The 22,855-nt window shown below is 49.9% G+C and overlaps 1 protein-coding gene across 2 annotated transcripts in view; it reads right to left on the bottom strand.

Moving 5' to 3' along the window:
* Positions 1-22,855, bottom strand: part of HERC3 (HECT and RLD domain containing E3 ubiquitin protein ligase 3) — a 604,132-nt gene that overhangs the window by 235,318 nt on the left and 345,959 nt on the right. For both annotated transcript variants that reach the window (XM_078676105.1, XM_078676106.1), the window contains exons 12-13: positions 1,664-1,723; positions 342-453 (exon numbers count right to left, since the gene is read on the bottom strand). In XM_078676105.1, the coding sequence (XP_078532231.1) occupies positions 342-453; positions 1,664-1,723 (172 nt within the window). The remainder of the gene's footprint in view (positions 1-341; positions 454-1,663; positions 1,724-22,855) is intronic.

Raw genomic sequence — 22,855 nt, 5'->3', positions numbered from 1 at the left:
ATACCCAACGAAGGTTATTCATGGCTTGCATAGGAGATGTAATGCTGGCGCTAGCTAAGTAGAGGCTCTAGGAGTGGTGGCAAACTGGTGCTTTCTGAAATCACTTCCTATTAATCTTGGTAAATCAGGGTAAGGTCAGCATATCTGAGTTCACACACCCTTGCTCCCATCATGTCCACCATCAGATCGATAGCAGAGGAAGGACAAAGCGTAATCAGCTTTCTGCAACTGTCTGAATTGTAATATAGGTTTCTTAATATCTGCTATACTAGTGTGTTTCGGAGGGCTCTGCGGCACTGTGTGAGGACATATTAGTGCTATACAAAACAATCAATCATCACCTGTTCTAGTAGTCTGGAATGGTGGGAGCTCATGAGTTTTTCAAACAGGACTCTGATAGAATTCAAGCTGATACCGGGGATTTTTGGACTGGTCTTAAAATGCTCGTCATTCCTTAAAGAGAAAAATAAAAAGTGAGGAGCTTGAATCAAATACATAGCATAGTAACGTGACAGACAAGGATGTTTAGACAATAAAACGGCAGTATTATTAGTCACAAGGCCCCTTCGCATAAACTGAGGATGGAAACTGTGTGAGAGTACATGCAGCACACCATGGATCTGAAAGGCTGCCCTTGGCATATATGCATGCACTCTACCACCACAGTTTCAACCCTTTGGTGAAGAGAAGCCAGGTGAACAAGTTCTATTCACTAACATATTAAGCAGTAGTTCAGGTACCCTAGATATGTTCGTTGTCACAGTGAGCTTATCACCTCACAAGGAGTGTTTTTACAGCTAGTTTTACGAGGTAATCATGTAGATCTTAACAACATGTATATTTGATGTGTGTTAATCAGGAACTTCCGAATCAGCGACTGAGCCAGAGAAAATGTGAGTAGGGAACCAAAGAGGAGTTATTTCAAATTGATGGTGGCTACCCAGCTATTCAGTACTCTGACAAGTGGATAGGGCTGTGGTAGTGCCAACTTTTCACATTGGTGATACCAAGAGCTTTCTGGTTGGTGGTAGCTGCTCTCAGATTCAGGAGTGACATGAGCTATTTGTATAGCTGGTACATTAGGCAGTGGGCAGTTAAAAAGCAATAACAGAAGGCTGATAATATGCTAACACTAAGGGGCTGGACTGATTGTGGCACCCTCTTTTGCTTCAATTAACCCAATCAACCATGATATGAGCTCACATACCACCACCACCACCACCCCCGGTTCAAACTTATGTTATACTATATTCATGACTCCTTTAAAATAGGATTGTTCCACATTAAAAACAGTAGCCGCCTTTTAATGGCCAAGCTTGTGTGGAGTCACCTTTCCACTTTCTAGAGGGTACGGCTATAAGTGTGCTTGGTCAATGATGTTTCTTTGTACTGGTCCAGTGTGGGCATTGGGACAGATGGAGGCCCAAGCGGCACCAGTTCAACTAGTCCTATCATAAATAAAGCCGATGGTTACGAGGGTATACTGTAAAAGTCTTTAAAGGGACGGTGAAACACAACTTCATACATCTAGTCAAAGACATAGATATGCAAAATCGACAAGAAATAAAAGTGACATTGGGCAAGGCACTGTCTTTTGTCCTGTCCACAGAGCTGAATGGGGCTTAAAGGTGATGGGTCAGGGGCAATGCAAGTCTCCACTTACTTCTTCTCTAGGAAGCTTCCATTCCAGCAGGCAGAGGAGGACAGGGTTTGAACAACGCTGCTGCAGGAAGGAGCAGAAAAACAGATTTACTATGAAGAAAACACATTCAGACACCCACATACATAAATTGCAATATGTTATTGAACATGTCAAAAGAACTACAATAAATACATGGAAAATGTACTCACACCTAACAACACAGGTATTCCTTGGAGCATAAACTTCAGTCTAACATGAAGTACTGTGAATGTTGCAGCCATGGAAACTCTGACTTAATGTAACTAACACCTGGAAGTTGTGCGATGCTTGAGCCCCCATGTCCCTATAATAATTCCCCCTCTCTTCTTAATATGAAAATCGTACCAAAAATACAACAATGGGCAGAAACTGAGCTACATGTTAGTAAAAGGTGCGAGGCTATTAGGGCGGAAATTACTGCAGATGAAAATCCTTAATTCGCATTTTTGACCCCTCTAACATCCCAACACAGAGGGACATATCACCAAACAGAGAAAGGTGAGAAGTGCCTGATTTCCCTCCGCTAACAGATTACAACAGAGTGTCTGCTGAAGAACAAATTACTTACCTTCAGTTATGATTTTTCTTTTTGATACTTTATCTAACTGCAGATTTCTCACCTTTAGAATATTCCCCAGGTTTCAGACTAGACCCAAAAACTCAAACCTAGTACTACTGCATACCAACAGGTGTCATCGTGAGCCTCCGAGCTGATATCCTTTGTCTACGGAAAAAGACGAATGGGGTATCATGTAAGCACCACCCATGTGCATTTACATCTGTTACTTTCCTAGGCGGTCAGCATCCTCAAACACAGAGCCGTTGGGTAGACCGCCATAATCATTGTGCAAATCTGTGATTAGACAGAGTATCCACCAGAAGGAAAATATTTGTACCCCTGTAAGCATTTGTTAGTGGCATGTAGTTCAGTAGATTCTTGTGCTGTGCATACCCATGACATCTAGTGTTGAGCCTGAATCCGTGCAAGTTGTTTTTCTACTAAGAAGTGTTCTCGAGTCACAAGTTATAGTGACTTCTACTACTGCTAGTAATGCGCACGGGCATCGGCTCAACTGTTAGATTGGTTTCCCCACGGCGGGTGATGATAATAAATGGATTGTAGCGATACAGAAAAGAGAGCTGACCAGGCAGAAAAAAGTCAAGGATATAGGACGTCTGCAACAATGAAAGGCTTCCACGGAAGAGGGTGGGTGCATGTGAAACAACAGCACTACTTGACACACACAAATGCTTACAGGCTAAGTAATGTGCTCCGTTTAAGGCATGAGTAGATGTAGATACACATGATGTGCATAGCCTGTAAAGCAGTCCTCCCCTAAAAAGTGGTAAGACTGAAGATGCTGCAGCAGATTGAAAAAGTGTACAAAGTACATTCTGGCCAACATTAGCTGGCTGGTGTGCCAGTGCATCAACACAACAGTGTTTAGTGAAAGTGTGTGGAGTGGACTAGGTAGCTGCTCTGCAGATGTCAGCTATATGAATGTTTCCTAAAAGGCTATAGAGGCCCCTTTTTTACAGGTTGAAGGACTCTGGGAGGGATAGGCAAAGGTCTCTTGGCTTGTGCGTGCCATGTTTGAATGCAGATAACTATCCATCTGGCTCCGCCTGATTTTGAAAGAGCCTGCCCCTTCAGCAGCTTTGAGAAAGCAACAAAGAGCTGTTGAGTCTTACGAAAGGGTTTCGCTCTATCCACATAGTACAGAAGGGCTTGCTTAATAGCTAGAGTATGGAGAACATGTTCTGCAACTGAATCAGGTTTGGGAAAGAACACTGGTAGCTCTATGTATTGGTTAAGGTGGAAAGGAGAAACCACCTTAGGAAGGATCTTAGGATTAGTACGGAGGCCAAACCTAGCGCGATGAATCTGAAAGAAAGGTTCTTTCAAGGTTAAAGCCTGGAGCTCCCTGACATGTCAGAGAGGTGACAGCGACCAAGGAGGCCACCTTCAAGGAGAGAAATTGAAGGAGGCAATAACGGAGAGGCACGCAGGTGGAATCATAAGTCTTGTGAGAACAATGTTTAGAATCCATACAGGGGACGGGGAGACTAGTGGAACAATGACTTTTTTCAGAACTTTGCTTTGATAACAGGGATCCTGAAAAGGGATATATGATCTCTATTCTGAAGGTAGGTAGCCACTGCAGCGGAGTGGAACTGAATAGAAGTGGAGAACAGGCCACAAGTCTGCAAGTTTAAAAGCTAGCAGACAAGGTCTTGGACCTTTGTTGCCAAATGTTCAAAGTGTTCTGATAGGGAGTAGTAGATGAATAGTTTCCACTTAGACACACAGTAGTCACGGGCAGTGGGCTTGCGTACTTCCTTAAGAATGTCCATGCATTCAGGTGGAAGGTTCCGATAACCAAAATCTAAGACCACAGGAGTTAAATCGCAAGACGTGTCTCCTTTCTACATGACAGCGTGAGAAGGTCTGGCCTGCTGGGGAGCATCTCGTGCAACACCACCAAGAGGGTAAGAGATGTCTGCCAAAGCTTCCAAACGACTAATGTACGAAGTAGGAGAGGCGGAAAAACATAGGCAAATATCACTGACTAGTTCATCCATAGTACATTGCCTATGCACCGTGGGTGTGGGTGCATGGAGGCAAAGCTAGGGCAATTTGCTTTTTCAGCAGTGGCAGAAAGGTTTATGTTGAGAAATCCACACAGCCAAAAGTACTGAAGGGGGGCTTATGGGTGGATTTGTTATAGCATGTTGCTGAGGAGATCTGCAAAGTTGTTGTCCAATGCAGGGAGGTACTCAGCCAGCAGATGGACTCTATGGTGCAGAGCCCAGCCGCCAAATGCTCTGGGTTAACGATGACAGATGAAGAGAGTATGAGCCGCCTTGTTTCTTTACATAGTACATGGCGGTCAAGTTGTCTGTGCAGACGAGGACCACCTTGTTCACAATGTGACCATGGAAGTCTTTCAGTGCTAGCTGAACGGTCAACAGCTCTAGGTAATTGATGTGGAAATCCTGGTCCTGGGATGCCCACTGACCTTGGACAGTGAGTTCCCAAAATGTGCAACCCCACCCAGCAAGGAAAGTGTCTATTGTGATGGTGATCTACGGAATAGGGTAGAGAAAGGGTAATTCTTACAACAGGTTGTTGGTGTTCCACCATGGCAGAGAGCAAGAAGTGCGGTTCCCAATCAACACTAGAGTTTCTCAGAAGCCCTATGCTTGAGACCACGGTTGCGCTAAGCACTCTTGCAATGCCACATGTGTAACCTTAGGTGGGGGACTATAGCAATGCAGGAAGCCATGTTTCTAAGGAGGCACATGACTGTTCTGACTGTAACTTGGTGATCTGGCTGAAAAAGAGGGAGCAACACTTGGAAGGTCTGCACCCTTACGGGACTGGGCTAGGCCCTGCCCACCACAGAGTTCAGGACCTTCCCTAGATAGGGCTTAATTTGGAGGGGTTTAAAATGAACCTGGTGGTGTTGATAGCAAACCCCAGATCATGTAAGAGGTTTATAGTAGCCTGCATGTGTGCAAGGCACTGCTGGTGAGGTGCGGTCTTGATCAGCCAGTCAGCCAGGTAAGGGAACACATAAATGCCCTTGCTCCACAGGTGTGCGGCTACCACAGCTAAACATCCAGTAAACACTCTGGGGTTGGTTGTGACCCCGAATGGCAACCGCTTTAACTGATAAGGTTTGCCACTTACCACAAACCAGAGGTAGCACCAGTGAGCTCGGTGAATTGGGATGTAGAATTAGGAATCTTTGAGATCCAGGGTAGTCAAAGCCACCTTGTTGTAGTTGAGGTATGAGATCCTGTAGAGTGACCATGTGGAAATGTTCTGAGGGTGTATCGTTGAGAGGCCTGAGGACCAGGATAGGCCTGAGGGACCAGTCAGGATAAAGGAGGGGCATGTCACTGGTTGCCAGGGGCAGCTCCCATTGGGTGAACCATCTGTAAGAAGGGACAGGTTCCCAGCATGGAATCCATTAGGGCCGACAAGATGGGCCAGAAAAGCAAGGCCCACCGCGCTCCAGTGCTTCTGGGGGCAGGGAAGATAGAGGGGCCACGCCTGCCTGGTGTTCAAAAGGAGAGTCGGGGGAATGGCATGGGGTTAGAGGAGCAGCGGGGAAGGAAAGACATGTATGGACCAGGAGTGCCAGCTACAGATGAATGACGAGAGCAAGAGGAAACCACAAGGCATGGAGTAGCAGCGATCAGCTTCGGGGAAGGAAGAAGCACCAGAGAAGAAGCAGAGATGTGGAGAGATTGCGAGGCAGTCTGCTTCGCTAACCAAGCACAGGACGCCGCAGGATGTGATGAACTGGGGGAAGCAGTCGACTTCCAACCTGAAATTAAAAAAGGGGGGATTCCAGGTGATCCGGATCGCCAGTGCTTCACTAGTACGCCTGGGAGCCAGAGAAGTGACATTGACGCCCTGGGTCCCAACACCACGGACCCTGGAGATGAATCGTAGCCAGAGTCAAGTGCTGGGGGCTGCTAATTTGTTTCGGTGGTGGTGGTGGTGGGGCTCGTGGGCCGCCTAATAAGCACAAATGGGCTTGTGATTGCATTATGGTGAATAGCATTCCTTAAGCGCACATAGAGGGGAAGAAACACTGCTTGTGATAGTGATAGCAATAGTGTCTGGTGACTTGTAGTGAGAACTGAGCTGCTCCCTTGTTTTTGTATGGGTTTCCTTTTGAGTGAGATGGTGTCACTGTACGGCCCTGGACACTTAGGAGAAGAACTTAGAGTGACAGTGAAAAGCAAGACCAAGGCCAAGACAGCCCTGACTATCCGAGCCTGACAACACCACCAGCTTAGACCGTTGGTTAAACCATTGATACCCGAACTGCTGCCTGATAAATATGTGCTGAAACACTACTCAGTTGATCCTCATCTGCTTTCACTATCACATCACCCTTACCACTTCCTTTGAGTTGTTGCCTCTGCAGGAACCACGAAAATAACCCTTTGTGGAGGCATCTGGGGAAGTGGTTTTGGTAGGCAGACTGCCAAAAGGACCCACAAGGGAGAGCGAGGTCATTTAGGGGGCACCTACGGCTTTGGCGCTTTTGTGTCCTTCTTGATCTTCTGCAGTATCTGATCAACCTGCGGCCCGAAAAGTGCTCCTCAAACAGCAGGTTGAGGAAATTCTGTTGAATGTCTGGTTTGAAGCTTGAGCCATGGAGCCAGGAGTGCCTTTGGATGATGGTACTGGAATTAATGACACGAGCCGCAGTGTCTGCAGCATCAAGGCCACAGTGTATGGTGGCATTTGTGATGAGTTTGCCTTCAGAGACTAACTCTTGGCCCCTTCTGCAGTACTCATCTGGGAGGTGCTCGGGGAGCTACTCAATTTCATCTCAGTGAGCCCTGCCATACCTGGAAAGTAATTGATTGAATTAGCAATGCACTAGTGGTTGGTGGATTGAGCAGTGAAGCGTTTCCAAGGTGCATCAATCTTTTTACTTTTCTTATCCGGCAGCGGTGTGCCGCCGATGCCCTGTGCTCATGGCTGTTTGAGGGCAGTGTTGACTACCACAGAGTCAGAGGTGGAGTTGGCCTTTAATGTAGACCAGGTCTGACAGGGAGGCCTTATATTGCTTGTCCACCATAGGGGTGACCACCCGGGCTTTAACTGGCTCCTTGAAAATATCAGCATTCCCACCCTCAGCATTGAGCACCCCCTTCAACATTGACAAATACTGCATGGAATGCTGGGAGGAAGAAAGTTTCTAACAAAAAATTCACCTCAATGGCACCCGTATGCATTTCAACTTCATGGAAAGAGGACCTTGTCATAGGAGGTGTTGTCGTCAGTCAGGGTAGACCAGGCAGGATAAAAGTCGGGGTTTGAGACCTAAGAGGATCCACATCATAAAGATGCCAGAGGTCATAAGGTTCCCCTGGACTATGCTCCCAAACCCAGAGTGTGGTGTCTCCTGAGGAGGGAAAGGAGAGAGGGTCAGCAGGCGGCGGGTAGAAGGAAGAGGGGGAGGAGGAAAGGGCGTAGAGAGTGAGGCAATGGAGGAGGGCTGAATGCCTTGTCATGTCTCCTCTTGTTCTTGTGGTGGTGACAGGTCAAGTGCTTCCTTGAAGCCGAGGCTGTGCTTTGAGCCATCCTTGGTCAGTGCAAGATGCTGGGCGAGGAAGCGTCTAGTGCAGGGGTCTCCAATCTTTCTGTAATACGAGCTACTTATGTTCAATGAAAATCCACCCAAGCTACTTTTATTATTAGAAATGTAACACTCATCAGACAAGATTACAATAGCGTCAGATTGCCAGCAGTGATCACTTCAGTGCAAATTTGGTTGCAAGCAGTATTGTAAAACTGCTCTGTCAAGGTGGAATGCCTATACATGGGCAATAAATAACTGTCATTGGGGCAATGCTCCTGGAATCAAGTTAATAATATTAGTGATAAATCTACACAACACGGTTTGATTTTTCTCAGCGTTGAATAGATTTTGGAAATACAACCTTTTTCCTCCACAGCTTATGAAATTTGAAAATACACACATTTGTGGTTAAAACACATGCTTTTCAATTTTGTATATACATTAATTCAACCATGCACAAGCTTCTAATTTAGTAGACTAGGCTGCACACATGTGAGCTACTTACAGGTAGCTGGAGAGCTACTCGTTGGAGAAGCCTTGTCTAGTGTGAGGATGACGGACGTCAAGTTCTTCCTGCAGCTGCTGGAGAACAGGTCCGCAGAGCCAGAGGAAAAAGCAGGTCTCAACACAGAGTGCTGCGATGCCAGTGTGTGGGTCATCCATGCTGAGCGAGGCTTCGATCTTGAAGCTTTTGGCTCTGAGGGGTGCTTTGAAGCAGCTGTCTGCGCCAAGGAAGTGGTTGGTGCAGTGTGTGTCAGCTTCAGGATCTTCTTCGGCACCGAGCCGAGGCTAGGCATGGTGTTCGCAGTGTGCCTTCAGTGGCAACCATGGCCAGGAGGCTGTGGCGCACCGAAAGCCTGTTAGTGTGCTTTGAGGCTTAACAACTGGCTCCTTAGAGGGGGTGGTTGGAGTGAGGGGGGTGGACGGAGAGGGGGTGGTCGGGAATGAGGGGGGTGGTCGGGAATGAGGGGGGTGGTCGGGAATGAGGGGGGTGCCGGGGAGGCAGAGGAGGGGAATTTGTACTCTCAACCTCCTGGGCAGGAGGCAAGTCTTCTATTTAGAAGTCAGAACCTGAGATGGGTTCTGGTGAGGAGGCCTCTTCCTCATCGGCCAACGGTTCGGCTGGGGCTCGCCCTCGAGGTCCATGGCGCTAAAGATGTCTGAGGTGTCATCTCCCCTTCTCAGTGACTTTTCAAGCCTTAAAACCTAATGGTATTGGAGAATTTTCTTTGAGCAGTAGGAACAACAGGCGTCGCAGGAGGCCTCGTCGTGCTCGAGAGAGAGTCCGGGGTTGCAGACTTGGTGGAGATCGGCCTAGGGGTATTTGGTGCGACACAAAGGAAAGTAGCGGAAAAACATCCATTCCATTACAGGCAAGACATACTTGCTGTGGAGGGAAAATGGGTAAGGGCCCAAAGGGCAAGGCACCTACTGGGGCATCAAAGTCATCCCAATCCTCAACCAAGATGAGTAGCATGTATTGAGTTGATGCGAGAAAGGGTAACGCGACACAGACAATACCGATGGAAGGGAGAGGAACTGAGAGACCACTGTAATGGCATCGATTCAGAGCTCGGTAACATATGTCCAAACCCAACAGGGGAAAGAAAACAATCTAACAATGGAGCCAATGACCATGCGCATTACCAGCAGTAGTAGGAGGAGTCAATATACCTTGTGACTCAAGAACACTTCTTCGAAGAAAAACAATCAGATGGCAGAAGTATGCCCAGCATGTACATCTACAGCCACACAAGCCTTCAACAGTTTGTTACCGAAAGTAAGTAACTTGTTCTTCTGTGGATACTTCAACTGCAGATTCCTCAACTTGTGAATAGATACCATAGCAGTTCCTCTCCTGTTGGTAGGTCTGTGAACTGGCTCATCCCAAAACATCCTGCAGGACTGAGGAGGTAAAATGGCCCTCTCGACGGACCAGACTGTTGGGGCAGCAGTGTTTTATGATCATATGAACTGTTGCCCACAGTCACCGGACAATTGTCCAGAACAGGTATTCTGCAAATTCGCACAGAGGTAGCAGCCTCTGCTCTAGTGGAATGAGCCTATAAGCCTTCCAGAGACTGCTTCTTCGCCAGTTCATAGCAGATCTTTATGCAGAGAACAATCCACTGGGAGTTGGTTTGTTTTTGCATTTTCTTGTCATTCTTTGCCCGGGAGTATTCTACTAAAAGCTGGTCGTCCATAAGGTCTTTCTGTGGTGTGATCAATATAAAAGCTCAGTGTTCTCCTGTGGTCCAAACGAGGGGTGAGGTGGGACAAAGAAGGTCAGAAGGGTGATAGCCTGCCCAACATGAAAAAGAGTTGACCACTATTGGTAGAAAGGAAACTTCGATCCTCAACACCAACGTATTTGGACAGAATTTTGTGTAAGATGGGCTGAAAGAGCCTACAGCTTGCTCACATGCCTAGCTGATGTTATGGTGATGAAAAAGACCATTTGCAACATCATAAGTCTCAACAGACAACTTCTGCAGCAGTTCAAAAGGGGAGCACATAAAAAAAAGTAAGAAGTCAAGTCCCACAGTGGTATCACAAATGTTTTTTGTGAAAATACATGTTGCAAACTGTTGGACCTGGCCCTCTTGTCAGGGTAATCCCTAAACTTTTTGCCTTCCTCCAATACTCTCTCTGACCTGTTTTTGTTGGATTAATGACTCTGGGCACTTTACCACTGCTGACCAGTGCTAAAGTGCGTATACTCTTCCTGTGCAAAATGTACCTGTGATTGATTTCCATGATTGGTTCATTGGATTTACTGTCAGTCCCCAGTAAAGTGCACCAGAAGTGCCAGGGCTTGTAAATGCCAATGCTGCTAGTGGGCCTGCAGCGCTGGTTGCGCCACCCACATAAGCGGCCTTTTAAAATGTGTCTAGGGTCTGCCATTGCAGAACCTGCGTGCAGTCTGGTACTGTCATGCTGGCTGGGCAAGTGCACAGACTTGCCAGCCTCTAAACCTTCCCTTTGCTTCATATTAGTCACCCCTATGGTAGGCCCAAGGGCAGGGTGCATTGTAAGTGTAAGGTAGGACATGGCCTGTGGCATGTCCGAATAGTGAATTACAGCCAAATTCGTTTTTCACTATTGCAAGGCTACCTGTCCTAATAGTGAATTACAGCCAAATTCGTTTTTCACTATTGCAAGGCTACCTGTTCTCTGAGGCCAAGATTGGCTGCTGGAATTATTACACTCTATAATCCCAGCAGGCTCAGGGAACAAGGTAGAAAATGGTAGAAAATAAAGGCTCAGGGAACATGGTAGAAAATGGTAGAAAATAAAGTTTAGTATGCCTGAACTCAGAATAATAAAATACTTCTTTTAGTAAAGTTTATTTTAATATCCTGTGTTTGCAAATGCTACTTTTAGAAAGTTAGCATTTGCTTGCCTAACCATTTCAGCCCGCCTCTGCTTGGATGTATCTGACTGTCTGGGTTATGCGAGTGACAGAGCTGGGGGATGACAGGTGGTGAATGCAAGGATTATACCTTAGTGGGAGGTAGGAGTGCCCCTGGACTCTGAATAGGGCTGTGCTCTGCCACCACAATGCTGGCTCTGCCCCCTGGGGAGCGACTGAAGACTCAGCCGACACCTGGCCCAGGAAGGGCGAAGCACTGTCATCAAGGTACTCCTAGCTGCCCCTGTCCACACAATGCTGCTCTACCTCCTGTGGAGCGTCTGATGTGCCTGCCCCTCACACTGAAAGCAGAAGCCAGAGTACACCCAACAAAGTACTCAGAGACTGAAAGGAGTTATGCAAAGGCCTCCCTGGCCTGTGAGAACAAAGAAAATGCTGTATAAAAGTAGGAGCCCTGCTCCTTGTAAATCAGAATCCTGTTTCCCACAACAAACCTCTGCCCAACTAGAAGGAGAAGAAGACGCTGGAAGGACTGGCCTGCTGCTTGCCTTGCTGAGGAAGGAGAGGAGAAGACTTATTGAAAAGACTTTGCTGACTTGTGCTTGAAACTTTTTCCAAGGGCTTGACTGAGCTTGCCCCCTGACCTGAACCCCAGGACTAGTGGGTTCTCTGTGCCTTGGCTCGTCTGTGATTGAGCCGTGTGTTTCCTCCCGCTGGAGGCAAGACTGCGCGCCCCTCTCCTAGTACTGTGTCACTCGGGAGCTTGCCTGCCCTTTCACCCGTTGAGAGCCTGGCTCTGCCTGAGCCGCTCTCTGCCCCTCGGGTCCGGCCGCCTGCTCCTCTGCCACTGTTTGCCACTGGAGGACTTGGAGTGTTCATCTGCCCCCTCCCGCCGGAATCCTGGTCTCCTGAGCGCACAATCCATAGCCTGAACCGCCGCCCGTGCGTTGAGATCCCACCCGGCCGCCCCGCTGTGCCCTCTGACCTGTGGAGAGGCCGCGCCGCATACCCAAAGGACTTGCCCCCTCTACTGGCCGTATTGGAGGTCTCCGCGCCGCGCCCCGCCTTCGGAAGCATCCTGCCATTCTTCAGATCCCAAGGTACGTCTGCGCTTCCAAGCGCACCAAGAGCCTGACCCGTCCCCCTGCATCGAGGGACATTTGCCGACTCGTGGGGTCAGTGCGCCAAGAAATCGACAACGGGCTCGGGGCCCGCACCGTTCTTATTTCCCCGTCAGCCTGTAACTGTGTACTAAGGCCTTCCCTGCGCCTTGGCCCAAGAGGCTCCTCTCATCGCCTCCCTGCTCCTCACTGCAGCCGAGAGCCCCCCCTCCGGAAAAGGCCCGGGATTCCTCGAGGCTCCTCTTATCGCCTGCTTGCTGCTCGCAGCTCAGCCCCCACCTCCAGAAAAGGCCCAGGGTTTCTCGAGGCCCCTCTCTGGTCTCCATTCAACCCGCACCGCTAGATGCGTGAGCATTGGTAGGGCCCGGGGTTTTCTTCCGTGTGGAGCATAGAGGAGGGCTGCGAAGCCCACAGAGGCGCTTGGGAGCGCCATACCTTCCAGGAACGGGGCAAGAGGCCCCAATATTGCATAACAAGAACTGTGGCATTATCCTTTCTAAAAGAGTAACTGAACTGCCACAAAAAGAACTATTTTAAGCAAAAGAGACTAAAAGGAAGCAGCTATTAATTCAAAAGAACACTTGCCATTTTTCTATGATCTTGTGGCCTAACAAAAATAGTTATATTGGTCTTGTGATAAGTCTTGCCTGAACATATATATTTTTATATATAAAGGAACCGTATTTTTATATATCTACAGCCTGGTGTCCATTTGTGGGAGGGATTGGTACATTTACTGTGTGTGTTATTACAAATGCTTAACTCAGAACGCCTGGAGAATAGCCTTGGCTGCTCACGCCACGCACCTAGAGGGTGAGCAAGGGTAATTCTAAGGGGTCATCCTTCGCCCTGACTTAGAGGAGAGGGTCCCTGCTTGTCACAAGTGAATACTTGCGCCAACCAGAGACCCCCAATTCTAACATTGGACGCAGCGGTGAGGATTTGCGAATTTGCATTTGTAGTTGACATACAGTGAATTGCTGATCACCACATAGTGGGAGCAGACCTATAACGCAGCCACAGATTTTATTGGGAGATGTAAAAGGCAGCAACCAGATGCCTGTCGCCAGAGGAGTTGGCAGACAGGGCAGCAACCAGGGCACATGAAATGGAGATGGCGAGATTAAAGGGACAAATGGAAATGGAGAAACTGAGATTAGCCATGGAGGCGCAAAAACGCCAAAGCGATCACTACTTGAAAATGAGAGAACTTGATTTGGAGCTTGAAGCCAGGAGGGCTTCAGCCCAACATCCAGAGATTTGTGTAGCTCGCAGTTTGAGCTTTGCTGAGTTGGAGGTGGAGTCCAGCTCAGCTGGTGGCAGCAACATTCAGGTATCTAGTGCGGACAGCACAGTGCGCCCACCTAGAGATATGGCACCTGACTTGGAGGGGGTTAACTTACACCAGGAGGTTCAAGGGCATGAGGTAGCTCCAGTAGTGCGCAGCGTCCCTGAAGGGAATAGGGTGGCTGGCATAGGAGTTCATGGTCCTAGTGGTGGGAGGGATTTCTCCCATGGTTGAGGTCTTGGTGGGTGAGTGTAAAGACCGCCCAGAAGAGTGTGGGTTGTGTGACAGAGACAGTCCGCTACTGTCTGGCCAGTCTCAGAAGAATGGTGTGGAGTATGTGTGTGAGGCACTGGATGGAGAGGTGAAAGATAGTTTGGTTAACCCTGCTAGGGGGCTGTGTAATCCAATTGTGGGAAAGCATATTTTAAGATCCAGTTTTCCAGAGCTATGCCAACACCTGTTTGAGAGCGAGTTGTCTGACCCCAGGGAGCTCACATTGGAGGCAGACCTTGTGGTGGATTCCAGAGGGTCTGTAGAGGCATTGGGGTGTGATCCTGTGGGGAGTGGCTCAGGTATTTTCCAGCCCAGAGTGGTGGAAGTGGCGCAGAGTAGCCCAGCTAGGTCCTGTAGTAGTGAGAGGGGTGTAGGGCCTCACGTCCTGTCCTTAAGGGGAAGGAGTGAGAATGGGTTTTGTCCCGGTAGTGCCCAACCTCAGTCTCAGAGCCTGGATGGTTCTTTAAGGGAACATCAGGTGGGGAGCCTAGGCTGTCCGGATGAGTCACCCTCTGAGGGGGATCCCCCAGTGGCTAGAGAACGTGGAGACTCTGTAAGCAGAGCTCCAGTAGTTCTGGTGCCTGGCAGTACCGCTCCAGTTGTGAGGGTGCAGAGGTCCAGATGGAGGGGCGAGAGGGGGAAAGAGTCCCCAGTGGAAGAACCAGTGGGTCAGGGGCCAGCTAGAAGGGCTGCGTCCCCAGGAAGTGACCATGGTGACACCACTTCTGTCCTGGGGGATCTTCGCGCACTGTCAGATGGACAGGGGATGGGAGATCTGCGCCAGGCAGACTGTCACACAACACAGGAAGTAGGTGTTACCCTCAGGGGGTTCATGTGTGCTCCCCAGGAAGTCCTGGTGTTCCAGGTGAGTGTTCGACTGCAGGGTTGGGTCCCTGAGTTGGGAAGCCAGGTTCAGAGGCTGTCTGACCTGGAGGGTGGGACCACTGTAATCAGTGTCGCTACCAGTCTGTCCTTTTGGTGTGCCACTCCAGGTGGGAGGGTACAACCGTCTGGAAGGGGGTGCAGAGGGAGGGAGTCCTCGCCTCTGACCCCGGTGCAACTAGAGGGTTTAGACCCTGGGATAGAGGGCCAGGTACAGGGTGTCCCCCCTGACCTGGCACCCCAGTTGCAGGATAGCATCCCTGAACTGGTGGGCGAATTGTGCAAGTCACCTGCCACAGGTCCCCTGACAATTCTGGAAGGGGTACCACTCCAGGTGGGAGGGTACAGAGCCCCAAGGAGGAGGACCGGGTATGGGAGAGCCCACCCCAGTCTTTGGTCCAGTCACCAGGTACAGGCCTGGGGCTGGTGGGTCAGTGCCAGGATGACATATCTGACCTGACAGGAGGGAGAGTGGACAAAGGGTGCCAAGCACCTGGGGCTACTGCCCCCCGCTCTCTGAGGCCACAGAGTTTTGAGAGCCCTGAGAGACATGAGGCCTGGGTCTCATCCCTGACTACTGTCAGTGGGCACTGTGATTTGATGACGGTCTGTTGGGACACACCTGGGAGCAAGTTAAGGTTAGATGCTGCACAAGTGGTGTCTACAGAGGAAGAGAAGGGTGCCCCATGGATTATCTGGGTGGACCCTGAGAGTATGGACAGAGGATTTGAAATAGGCTCAGATTGGCGTAGAACTGGAATGTGCCCCTGCTGTTGCGGGCCAGGTCCATGTTCTATCGCCCAAAGCCGGGAAGTCCATCACAGTGGTGATTGGTCTACCCCGCGTTTTGGCTGGAAGGGGGTTGTGTTGGACCTGGCCCTCTTGGCAGGGTCATCCCTAAGCTTTTTGCCTTCCTCGAATACTCTCAGTGACCTGTTTTTGTTGGATTAATGACTCTGGGCACTTTACCACTGCTGACCAGTGCTAAAGTGCGTATACTCTTCCTGTGCAAAATGTAACTGATTGATTTCCATGATTGGTTCATTGGATTTACTGTCAGTCCCCAGTAAAGTGCACCAGGAGTGCCAGGGCTTGTAAATGCCAATGCTGCTAGTGGGCCTGCAGCGCTGGTTGCGCCACCCACAGAAGCAGCCTTTTAAAATGTGTCCAGGGTCTGCTATTGCAGAACCTGCGTGCAGTCTGGTACTGTCATGCTGGCTGGGCAAGTGCACACACTTGCCAGCCTCTAAACCTTCCCTTTGCTTCATATTAGTCACCCCTATGGTAGGCCCAAGGGCAGGGTGCATTGTAAGTGTAAGGTAGGACATGGCCTGATGTGTGTGGCATGTCCTAATAGTGAATTACAGCCAAATTAGTTTATCACTATTGCAAGGCTACCTGTTCTCTTAGGCCAAGATGGGCTGCTGGAATTATTACACTCTATAATCCCAGCAGGCTCAGGGAACATGGTAGAAAATAAAGTTTAGTATGCCTGAACTCAGAATAATAAAATACTTCTTTTAGTAAAGTTTATTTTAATATCCTGTGTTTGCAAATGCTACTTTTAGAAAGCTAGCATTTGCTTGCCTAACCATTTCAGCCCGCCTCTGCTTGGATGTGTATCTGACTGTCTGGGTTATGTGAGTGACAGGGCTGGGGGATGACAGGTGGTGAATGCAAGGATTATACCTCAGTGGGAGGTAGGAGTGCCCCAGGACTCTGAATAGGGCTGTGCTCTGCCACCACAATGCTGGCTCCGCCCCCTGGGGAGCGACCGATGACTCAGCCGACACCTGGCCCAGGAAGGGCGAAGCACTGTCATCAAGGTACTCCTAGCTGCCCCTGTCCACACAATGCTGGCTCCACCTCCTGTGGAGCGTCTGATGTGCCTGCCCTCCACACTGAAAGCAGAAGCCAGGGTACACCCAACAAAGTACTCAGAGACTGAAAGGAGTTATGCAAAGGCCCCCTTGGCCTGTGAGAACAAAGAAAATGCTGTATAAAAGTAGGAGCCCTGCTCCTTGTAAATCATAATCCTGTTTCCCACAACAAACCTCTGCCCAACTAGAAGGAGAAGAAGACGCTGGAAGGACTGGCCTGCTGCTTGCCTTGCTGAGGAAGGAGAGGAGAAGACTTATTGAAAAGACATTGCTGACTTGTGCTTGAAACTTTCTCCAAGGGCTTGACTGAGCTTGCCCCCTGACCTGAACCCCAGGACTAGTGGGTTCTCTGTGCCTTGGCTGCTGTGATTGAGCCGTGTGTTTCCTCCCGCTGGAGGCAAGACTGCGCCCCCCTCGCCCCCCTTCTAGAACTTTGTCACTCGGGAGCTTGCCTGCCCTTTCACCCATTGAGAGCCTCGCTCTGCCTGAGCCGCTCTCTGCCCCTCGGGTCCGGCCGCCTGCTCCTCTGCCACTGTTTGCCACTGAAGGACTTGGAGTGTTCATCTGCCCCCTCCTGCCGGAATCCTGGTCTCCTGAGCGCACATCCATAGGCTGGACCGCCGCCCGTGCGTTGTGATCGCACCCGGCCGCCCCGCTGTGCCCTCTGACCTGTGGAGAGGCCGCGCCGCATACCCAAAGGACTCGCCCCCTCTACTGGCCGTATTGGAGGTCTCCGCGCCGCGCCCCGCCTTCGGAAGCATCCTGCCATTCTTCAGATCCCAAGGTACGTCTGCGCTTCCAAGCGCACCAAGAGCCTGACCCGTCCCCCTGCATCGAGGGACATTTGCCGACTCGTGGGGTCAGTGCGCCAAGAAATCGACAACGGGCTCGGGGCCCGCACCGTTCTTATTTCCCCGTCAGCCTGTAACTGTGTACTAAGGCCTTCCCTGTGCCTTGGCCCAAGAGGCTCCTCTCATCGCCTCCCTGCTCCTCACTGCAGCCGAGAGCCCCCCCTCCGGAAAAGGCCCGGGATTCCTCGAGGCCCCTCTCTGGTCTCCATTCAACCCGCACCGCTAGATGCGTGAGCATTGGTAGGGCCCAGGGTTTTCTTCCGTGTGTAGCATAGAGGAGCGCTGCGAAGCCCACAGAGGCGCTTGGGAGCGCCATACCTTCCAGGAACGGGGCAAGAGGCCCCAATATTGCATAACAAGTACTGTGGCATTATCCTTTCTAAAAGAGTAACTGAACTGCCACAAAAAGAACTATTTTAAGCAAAAGAGACTAAAAGGAAGCAGCTATTAATTCAAAAGAACACTTGCCATTTTTCTATGATCTTGTGGCCTAACAAAAATAGTTATATTGGTCTTGTGATAAGTCTTGCCTGAACATATATATTTTTATATATAAAGGAACCGTATTTTTTTATATCTACAGCCTGGTGTCCATTTGTGGGAAGGATTGGTACATTTACTGTGTGTGTTATTACAAATGCTTAACTCAGAACGCCTGGAGAATATCCTTGGCTGCTCACGCCACGCACCTAGAGGGTGAGCAAGGGTAATTCTAAGGGGTCATCCTTCGCCCTGACTTAGAGGAGAGGGTCCCTGCTTGTCACAAGTGAATACTTGCGCCAACCAGAGACCCCCAATTCTAACATTGGACGCAGCGGTGAGGATTTGCGAATTTGCATTTGTAGTTGACATACAGTGAATTGCTGATCACCACATAGTGGGAGCAGACCTATAACGCAGCCACAGATTTTATTGTTTTTTTTAATTTTGCTGGGAGATCTCCATGTGGTTTTGAAAACGTCATGCCTGGTTTAGTGAGAATGTAAAAGGCAGCAACCAGATGCCTGTCGCCAGAGGAGTTGGCAGACAGGGCAGCAACCAGGGCACATGAAATGGAGATTGCGAGATTAAAGGGACAAATGGAAATGGAGAAACAGATTAGCCATGGAGGCGCAAAAACGCCAAAGAGATCACTACTTGAAAATGAGAGAACTTGATTTGGAGCTTGAAGCCAGGAGGGCTTCAGCCCAACATGCAGAGATTTGTGTAGCTCGCAGTTTGAGCTTTGCGGAGTTGGAGGTGGAGTCCAGCTCAGCTGGTGGCAGCAACATTCAGGTATCTAGTGCGGACAGCACAGTGCGCCCACCTAGAGATATGGCACCTGACTTGGAGGGGGTTAACTTACACCAGGAGGTTCAAGGGCATGAGGTAGCTCCAGTAGTGCGCAGCGTCCCTGAAGGGAATAGGGTGGCTGGCATAGGAGTTCATGGTCCTAGTGGTGGGAGGGATTCCCCCATGTTTGAGGTCTTGGTGGGTGAGTGTAAAGACCGCCCAGAAGAGTGTGGGTTGTGTGACAGAGACAGTCCGCTACTGTCTGGCCAGTCTCAGAAGAATGGTGTGGAGTATGTGTGTGAGGCACTGGATGGAGAGGTGAAAGATAGTTTGGTTAACCCTGCTAGGGAGCTGTGTAATCCAATTGTGGGAAAGCATATTTTAAGACCCAGTTTTCCAGAGCTATGCCAACACCTGTTTGAGAGCGAGTTGTCTGACCCCAGGGAGCTCACATTGGAGGCAGACCTTTTGGTGGATTCCAGAGGGTCTGGAGAGGCATTGGGGTGTGATCCTGTGGGGAGTGGCTCAGGTATTTTCCAGCCCAGAGTGGTGGAAGTGGCGCAGAGTAGCCCAGCTAGGTCCTGTAGTAGTGAGAGGGGTGTAGGGCCTCACGTCCTGTCCTTAAGGGGAAGGAGTGAGAATGGGTTTTGTCCCGGTAGTGCCCAACCTCAGTCTCAGAGCCTGGATGGTTCTTTAAGGGAACATCAGGTGGGGAGCCTAGGCTGTCCGGATGAGTCACCCTCTGAGGGGGATCCCCCAGTGGCTAGAGAACGTGGAGACTCTGTAAGCAGAGCTCCAGTAGTTCTGGTGCCTGGCAGTACCGCTCCAGTTGTGAGGGTGCAGAGGTCCAGATGGAGGGGCGAGAGGGGGAAAGAGTCCCCAGTGGAAGAACCAGTGGGTCAGGGGCCAGCTAGAAGGGCTGTGTCCCCAGGAAGTGACCATGGTGACACCACTTCTGTCCTGGGGGATCTTTGCGCACTGTCAGATGGACAGGGGACGGGAGATCTGCGCCAGGCAGACTGTCACACAACACTGGAAGTAGGTGTTACCCTCAGGGGGTTCATGTGTGCTCCCCAGGAAGTCCTGGTGCGCCAGGTGAGTGTTCGACTGCAGGGTTGGGTCCCTGAGTTGGGAAGCCAGGTTCAGAGGCTGTCTGACCTGGAGGGTGGGACCACTGTAATGAATATGCTACTTACCAGTATGCATCTGTTCTTGGCATTTAGGGCTGCTAACATTCATATCTTATGCATAGATCGCCGCCTAGTGTTGGGTCCGGATGATTGCACATTGTTGTCCTGGAAGAGTCTTCGAAGTATCACGAGATAGGTGGCTCCTCCCCTGGACTACAGTGCGCATGGGCATCGACTCCATCCCCAGATTGTTTTTAGCCATTGTGGCAGAGATGGAGTGAAACAGTGTAAAGGATGTCCATGCTAATGATGAATATAGAGAGAGTATCTGCAGCCGCTACGGGCACCGGGGAGGAGGGCGGGCGATATGAATGTTAGCAGCCCTACATGCCAAGAACAGATGCATACTGGTAAGTAGCATATTCAGTTTGAGGCATGTGGGCTGCTAAATTCATATCTTATGCATAGAATACATAGCAGTCCCTCCATTAACGGCGGTTGCCCGTGCCAGCTGCAGAAGCTTGAAAAAGTGTCTTGAGAACAGCCTGTCCTACAGCTGCTTGCTGTTTTGAATGCACATCTACACAGTAATGTTTGGTAAATGTGTGTGGTGTAGACCATGTGGCTGCTCTACAAATGTCTTCTAAGGGAATGTTCCCCAGGAAAGCCATGGAGGCCCCCAATTTGCGTGTGGAGTGCGCCCTTGGGGGTATTGTTAAAGTACGTTTAGCCTTTTGATAACAGATTTGAATGCACTTAACAATCCATCTGGCTATTCCTGCTTTGGAAATGGGGTTGCCTTTGTGCTGTGCTGAGAAGGCAACAAAAAGTTGTTGTGTCTTTCTAAAGGGTTGTGTTCTGTCAATGTAGTACATTAGCGCCCTTCTAACGTCTAATGTATGAAGCATTCTTTCTGCTACTGTTTGTGGGTTTTGGAAGAATGCAGGCAGGTCAATAGTTTGGTTGATATGAAACTGTGACACCACTTTAGGAAGGAATTTGGGGTTAGTGCGGAGCACTACCCTGTTGGAATGTATCTGTATGAATGGCTCTTGGATTGTGAGCGCCTGCAGCTCACTTACACGTCTGAGCGATATGATAGCAATGAGAAAAGCCACTTTCCATGTGAGAAACTGAATCTCGCAGGAGTGCAGTGGCTCAAAAGGTGGGCCCATCAGCCTAGTGAGGACCACATTGAGGTTCCACACTGGAGCTGGTGGTGTTCTTGGAGGAATGACTCGCTTCAGTCCTTCTAGGAAGGCTTTAATGGCAGGCACCCTGAAAACAGAGAGGTGTTGCCTATTCTGGAGATAAGCCGCTATGGCGGATAAATGTATCCGAATGGAAGCGTACGCTAGATTGCATTTGTAAAGATGTAACAAATAGCAGAGGATGTTAGGAATGGATGCATCTAGTGGGTTGATATCGTTGTCTGTACAGTATATGACAAACCACTTCCATTTAGCTGCATAGCAAGCTCGGGTAGTGGGCTTACGTGCCTCCCGGATGATGTCCATGCATTCCGGAGGCAGGTTGAGGTAGCCAAATTCTAAGACTTCAGGAGCCAGATCGCCAGATTGAGCTGTCGCGGATCTGGATGCTGAATGTCGCCATGGTTCTGCGTCAAGAGCCGGGATGTGAGATGCAGCCTTTGATGCGGCACCACGGAAAGTTTTAGAAACGTGGTGTACCATGGTTGGCGTGCCCATGTTGGAGCAACCAGGATGAGAGTCATCGAGTGTTGCTTTAGCTTTCTTGCCACCAGCGGAATGAGAGGCGCTGGGGGAAAAGCGTACGCAAATTTGCCTGACCAGTTCATCCATATCGCATTCCCTTGCGATTCCGGGTGAGGGAACCTGGCGGCAAAGCTTTGGCATTTTGCGTTTTCCCTTGTGGCAAACAGGTCTATCTCTGGATGACCCCACTGCTGGAAGTACGGGTGGAGTACTGATGGATGTATCTCCCACTCGTGCATTTGATGGCTGTATCTGCTTAGCAGATCCGCCATCTGATTGTCCTTGCCCGGGAGGTGTTCCGCCATGAGGAAGATGTTCCTCTGAATGGCCCACTTCCACATGCTCTGAGCCAGATGAGACAGCTGTGGAGAGTGCGTACCTCCCTGCTTTTGGATGTAGTACATGGCGGTCATGTTGTCCGTCCGGATCAACACGACTTTGTTGCACAAATGTACCTTGAAGGACTTCAGCGCCATGAAGATTGCCATCAATTCCAGGTAGTTGATGTGCAACGTCTGCTGCTGGGTGGACCACAGTCCCTGCACAGTGTAGTGGAGCACATGAGCTCCCCACCCTTGGAGAGATGCGTCCGTTGTTAGGATTATCTGTGGCACTGGCTCTTGGAACGGTCGGCCCTTGCAAAGGTTGTGTGGATTCCACCAATGCAGAGAGTTGTATGCCCGACCGGTCACCAACACTAGGTCTGTCAGCTGTCCCCGAGCCTGTGTCCACTGATTTGCCAAGCATTCTTGGAGCGGGCGCATGTGCAACCTCGCGTGCGGGACTATGAAGATGCAGGAGGCCATCATGCCGATCAACTGCATGAACACTCTCGCTGGCAGGGAGTGTTGTGGTCTGAACCTTTGGCACAGCGACTGAATGCTGTTGATTCTGACTGGGTTTGGCTGAGCCATAGCAGTCAGGGTGTTTATTGTCGCGCCCAGATACTGCCGCACATGGGCTGGTTGAAGGTGCGACTTCGGGTAGTTTAGCGAGAACCCCAGGCTGTGAAGGAGTTGAATAGTGTGGGACATGTCCGCGGCGCACTGTTGTTCCGACTTTGCTTGAACAAGCCAGTCGTCTAGGTACGGGTAGACATGTATGTTCTGTCTCCTGAGGTGCGCCGCCACTGTCGCCAGACACTTTGTAAACACTTTGGGGGCAGTAGTCACCCCGAAGGGTAGGACTTTGAACTGATAGTGCCTGTTTAGAATGGTAAACCTGAGGTATTTTCTGTGGGATGGGTGGAGTGGGA

The sequence above is a fragment of the Lissotriton helveticus genome, chromosome 2_1 (genome assembly GCF_964261635.1).
Source record: "Lissotriton helveticus chromosome 2_1, aLisHel1.1, whole genome shotgun sequence".
Taxonomy (NCBI): Eukaryota; Metazoa; Chordata; class Amphibia; order Caudata; family Salamandridae; genus Lissotriton; species Lissotriton helveticus.
The sequence above is the reverse complement of the archived record's forward strand: the minus strand, read 5'-3'. Positions and strand labels throughout refer to the sequence as shown.